This window comes from Akebia trifoliata, chromosome 10 (genome assembly GCF_017979445.1).
Source record: "Akebia trifoliata isolate Shusen 1 chromosome 10, ASM1797944v1, whole genome shotgun sequence".
In the NCBI taxonomy this organism is placed as follows: Eukaryota; Viridiplantae; Streptophyta; class Magnoliopsida; order Ranunculales; family Lardizabalaceae; genus Akebia; species Akebia trifoliata.
The window spans coordinates 4,160,573-4,166,200 of record NC_141384.1 but is presented as its reverse complement, the minus strand read 5'-3'; the positions used below and the strand labels follow the sequence as shown (position 1 = coordinate 4,166,200).

General features: G+C 39.2%; 1 protein-coding gene across 1 annotated transcript; it reads left to right on the top strand.

Moving 5' to 3' along the window:
• Positions 1-788: 788 nt before the first annotated feature.
• Positions 789-5,095, top strand: LOC147392847 (protein SUPPRESSOR OF MAX2 1-like). Its single transcript, XM_086455557.1, has 3 exons — positions 789-2,536; positions 2,947-3,244; positions 3,338-5,095. Exons 1-3 carry the CDS (start codon positions 1,335-1,337, stop codon positions 4,898-4,900), a joined length of 3,063 nt encoding a protein of 1,020 aa, XP_086311683.1. The 5' UTR covers positions 789-1,334; the 3' UTR covers positions 4,901-5,095.
• Positions 5,096-5,628: the final 533 nt, after the last annotated feature.

Below are 5,628 nucleotides of genomic sequence, written 5' to 3'. Positions count from 1 at the left end.
CCACATGGCAACCGATCATTTTTTTGGGTTGCTACAGGGTATATAGGTGGTCCATGCAACCCAACTTCATATAATATAAATATAAACATGTATCTAAACATATTGTATAATATAAATTATATATTTTTTAATACATTATCTGATCAAGTCGTTATCAAAATCTAAATCTTGAATCGAACCTAGAAGTATCGGGTCGGATCTTGGGTTAGACTCAGTTCATGGATAAAATCCCGAGCTGTATAAGAATATAGTACCATGGAGTATGGAATCGATTGCACTCTTATGTAACACATTCACAGAAGAAAACAAAACAGAGAAAGCGATACTCCGAAATTCCTTCTATAAATATAAATAACTCATCTTTGGTCCGGCTAAGCTGGTTAATAATTGGTCCAATTGCAATCTAATTGATCATCAAAAACTCGCACGTACAGACGATCGTTCATGGAGACGAAGCCGGACCAATTTCGTCTTACTCAGCTCTACAGGATAACTCAAAATATTAAAAAAATTACAATTAAAAACCTCTCTCTCTCTCTGTAAATTCAAATTCTCTTACTATTCTCAAGTCCCACAACTCGAAAATTATTCCGTCGATCTCCAAACAACAAAACATCAAAAATAGAAACTTTTTTCACCTGAACTTATTCACTTTCTTATTTTTTTTACTTAAAAAAAAAAAAAAAAAAACTATCTTGATTTGTTGAAATATTTTCTCAGTAAATTATTTTTATTTTGTAATTTTGAGGAGATAAATAGAGATGAATTAAAAAGGCCTTTTATCTTCGAAGGGTTTTCTCAAGTAAGCGACATTTGCTGTGTATGCGAAGCAGGACAACTGATCTCTCGTTTTCTCTCTCTCTCTAATTCAATTTCAATTATGTCTCCTTGTCGTTGAGAGAGGGATTAATTGAATCTTCCATGAAAGTTCCAATTCGTCGATTCTAAACCGTCTTCGTGTTCACACCTCCTCATTTTGACTTCTACTTCAGAGCCCCATGAACCAGTTTTTATAGAATTTGTAGATAAGATGAAGTTTTTTCAGACTCTACCCATGGAAGAATTAGGGATTTGAGATGAAGGTAGAACTAGGTTTGAAGGATTTCGAGCAGAGTAACTAGTTTTGAATCTAGGTTTTTTCCATTTTTCTTTGAAATCGATCGGGTCAGTGAGAGATTCAGAAAAAAAAAATCATCTTTTTCTTTCTTTCCTCAATCATAAGAACATGGTTCTGGGGTTTTTCCATTTTTCGTTGAAATCGATTGGGTAAGTTTGAGATTCAGAAAAAAGTTAAAAAAAAAAAAAATCTTCCTTTTTTTTTCCTTTCTTCAATCATGAGAACAGGGTTGAATACGATCCAACAAACACTAACACCAGAGGCCGCAAATGTTCTAAACCAATCGATCTCTGAGGCTGTAAAGCGAAACCATGGCCAAACAACCCCTCTACATGTAGCTTCAACTCTTCTTGCGTCCCCTTCAGGTTACCTTCGCCAAGCTTGTATTCGATCTCACCCTAATTCATCTCACCCACTTCAATGTCGAGCACTCGAGCTCTGTTTCAGTGTCGCTCTCGATCGTCTCCCTTCATCTCAAAATCTCTCTCCTTCAATAAATGAACCCCCAATTTCAAATGCTCTAATGGCTGCCCTTAAACGTGCTCAAGCTCATCAACGCCGCGGTTGCCCCGAACAACAACAACAACCGCTATTAGCGGTAAAAGTCGAGCTCGAGCAGCTTATAATATCGATTTTAGATGATCCAAGTGTTAGCAGAGTCATGCGTGAAGCTAGCTTTTCAAGCCCAGCTGTTAAGGCTACAATTGAACAATCTTTGAATTCTTCCAATTCTGTTAATTCTTCAACCACAATTGGATCTGTTGGATTGGGTTTTCGTCCGGCACAATCGGTGAATCCAAATTTGTATTTGAATCCAAGGTTGCAGAATGGGAATTCGGATCAATCAAGGCGGGAGAGAGGGGAGGTGGTGAAGAGGGTTTTTGATATTTTGTCGAGGAGTAAGAAACGGAATCCGGTTTTGGTCGGGGAATCGGAGCCCGAACAAGTGGTGAGAGAGGTGTTGCAGAGGATTGAGAAGAGAGAGGTGAGTGAAGGTTCACTTAGAAATGTTCAAGTTGTCTCCTTGGAGAAGGAATTTGGTTCAGATAGAAGTCAGATCCCTATGAAACTTAAGGAATTAGGGGCCTTGATCGATGTTCGAATTAATAGCAACAATGGGTCTGGTGTGATTCTTGATTTAGGGGATCTGAAATGGTTAGTCGAGTCCGTTGGACTCGGAGGTTTGGGTTCAGGCCAATTACAGCAGCAGATCGTTTCGGAAACAGGACGGGCAGCGGTAGCCGAGATGGGAAAATTATTGGCGAGGTTTGGTGAGGGTTGTCAGGTTTGGCTAATTGGAACGGCGACTTGTGAGACTTATTTGAGGTGTCAAGTATATCATCCTTTGATGGAGAATGATTGGGATTTGCAAGCTGTTCCAATCGCGGCAAGGGCACCACCTCCTGGGGTGTTTCCAAGGTACATTTCTCGTTCATTCTTTAATTACAGAGATTGAATTTTAATGTTCGCCTTACTTTTGATTCGTCGAAGCATCAATAAACTTTGATCGGTTTTTTGGTGCATGATATATGGGTTTTTAAATTTTTTATTTTTATTTTTTTGTAATGTGATTTGGGACCTTTATTGAGTTTGAATTCATGATATAGACACTTGGATTATAAATCCAAGTTTTATCTAAAGTTTCCATGGTCAATGGGGTCTAATGTAGGCTATAAGATCATTGCAATCTAGGAGAAATCATATAATCCTATAATGGGAATCTCCGACCTTTTTAAGATTGATTTTGTTCGAATCACAAAAATAGCGTGATGAATTGGAAACATGCTACAATTTTAATATTAAAATTTATTGTTTTGTGGAAATTTCAGATTGGGGGGCAATGGGATTTTGAGCAGCTCAGTTGAATCATTCACCCCATTGAAGGGCTTCTCGACCGCAACTACTTTATCAAGACGCCCATTGGAAAACATGGATCATTCTCAAAGGACAAAACGCTGCCCCTTATGTACGGAGAATTACGAGCAAGAGCTATCAAAATTGGTAGTGAAGGAGGTTGAGAAATCGTCTTCTGATGCCAAACCCGAAACTGCCCGACAACCATTGCCACAATGGTTGCAGATTGCAAAGCCCAACAATGGCCATCTAGAAACGACAGATCAATCACAGGTATGTGTTGGGGAACTAAAGTTCAAAATTTTGAAGTACAAAATTGATTTACTCATTGCTAATGTTTTGTGGTTGGTGGTAATGGTATTGCAGACCAAGGATCAAGAACTGATTTGGAAGCATAAAACCGAAGAATTACAGAAAAAATGGTACGAAACATGCTTACGTCTTCACCCGACTTTCCATCACAATCCGAGCTCTGATAGAATTGCTCCGATTTCTCTTTCAATGACGAGCCTTTACAATACAAACTTGCTTGGACGTCAAGCTTTTCAACCAAAGTTGCAATTAGCAAAAAACCCATCTTCCGAACATTCACTCACCACTCTTGGAAGCCCAGTAAGGACGGACCTTGCCCTTGGACGCCCAATATTGACGACCAAAAATTCCCCCGAGAAAACCCAAAGAGAGCAACAAATCAAAGAATTCCCACATTGTGTCCCTTCTGAGAAACTCGCGAGCACATTGGATCCTGATTCGTTCAAGAGACTCTTCAAGGGTTTAACAGAAAAGGTCAGTTGGCAAATGGATGCGGCGTCGGCTGTCGCTGCAACTGTGATCCAATGCAGATCGGGCGATAGCAAACGACGGGGTTTAGCATTGAAGGGTGACACATGGATGTTGTTTGCCGGTCCCGACAAGGTTGGCAAGACAAAGATGGCTGTCGCCCTAGCTGAGCTTCTATCTAGACCCAATCCTATAACCATTCGTCTTGGAGCACGTTGCAACTATGATGAGGAGTCTGATGTAAATTTTCGCGGGAAAACCACGCTTGATCGAATAGCAGTAGCAGTCCAGAGGAACCCATCATCAGTGATTGTTCTTGAGGACATTGACCAAGCGGATACACTTGTTCATGGTAACATCAAACGAGCGATTGAGAGAGGTCGATTTCCTGACTCCCATGGTCGTGAAATCAGCCTAAGGAATACTATTTTCATCTTGACTGCAAATTGGTTACCCGAAAATCTCAAAGATTCACCAAATTTGTTATCAATTCGCGAAGAGAAGCTTGCAGATGTAGCGTCTAGAGCGTGTCAGTTACAATTAAAAGTGGGTGGAAACAATGGAAAACGTCGCCCAGACTGGCTTCATAGTGATGACAACAGGCCCACACGACCCAGGACTGATTTGGGTCCTGCTATATCGTTCGATCTGAATCAAGCGGCCGAGGTTGAAGATGATACAGCTGATGGGTCCCGCAACTCGAGCGATCTCACTATTGAGAATGATCATGATCATGGCCTTGTAAACAAGAGATTTCATGTTACACCAGCATCTCACGATCTGTTGAATTGTGTCGATGAAGCAATCTTCTTCAAACCCGTTGACTTTGGTCCACTTCAGAGCAAGATTGCAAGCACCATTGCCTCGAAATTCTCGAGCATCGTTAGCGTTGATGGATGGTCCATCGAAGTTGACGATGAAGTGCTGGATCAAATACTTGGTGGGTGTTGGTTTGGCCGTACTGAACTGGAGGAGTGGGTTGAGATGGTATTGGTCCCAAGTTTTCATAAGTTGATGAATGTCTTACCGGATACAGCCGGTCACAATACCGTTGTTAGGCTTGTATCAGTAAAAAACTCAGAGAGACGAAGTTGTGGGGATTGCCTACCAAGTAAGATAGCGGTTATTGCTGATGGATGTGAAGGGTGAGGGGTACAATTGGTATTTCTTCGCTTCTGGTGGGTAGAGATGTAAATATGTACTTCGATTTGGTGTAAAAGGTGGGGAAGAGGGTAAAGGAGAATTACAGTCTAATATTTTTATTATTATTTATTTAAATTATTTATATTAATTATGTGGACTAAAGTTTAGTTAATAAGATGAGGAATCTCTCTATTATGTTTATTTTAAATTTTTAAAAAATTAGAATGTAAAAAGTACCCAAAAAAAAAATGTCAATTTTTTCCCTAATTTATCTTTTAATTATGTCGGGTAAAGGATTGACACGTGTTTACGTAGGTCACTTGATGCTAGTAGATGACATGTGTTGTCTATGATTATCAGTCACACGTGTCCAGACAAGAGGATCATACAAAACAAACCATAGCTTTCAGACATTATTACAAACTAGAAAATGTGTTTCATCATTGAATTAAGATAAGTTTTTGGTAACTATTTTCGATAAGTGTTGTAGGTTTGTCAACATGCTCTTGTATGTTAAAGGAAAATTCTAAGGGGATTTCGTTTTTCCTTGTGTTGATTGTAGAGGGGATTTTTGTGATTTCTTCAAAATTGCTCTTTTGTATGATGTTTGATATTCTCAGAAAAGTCATTTGTTCCTTGTTAAATAGAGTTTCTGATGCCTAAGTTATATTTAGTGTAAATCTTTTAGAAAAATAGGATTTTTTTGCAGAAAGATTGTGTATTTTTTTTATGGG

Bases quoted from the DNA above. Each gene is read 5' to 3' on its own strand.
- LOC147392847 (XM_086455557.1), top strand. From the start codon at position 1,335: ATGAGAACAGGGTTGAATACGATCCAACAAACACTAACACCAGAGGCC. The intron at 2,537-2,946 runs GTACATTTCTCG...TGGAAATTTCAG, and splicing joins CCTCCTGGGGTGTTTCCAAG to ATTGGGGGGCAATGGGATTT. The intron at 3,245-3,337 runs GTATGTGTTGGG...ATGGTATTGCAG, and splicing joins AAACGACAGATCAATCACAG to ACCAAGGATCAAGAACTGAT.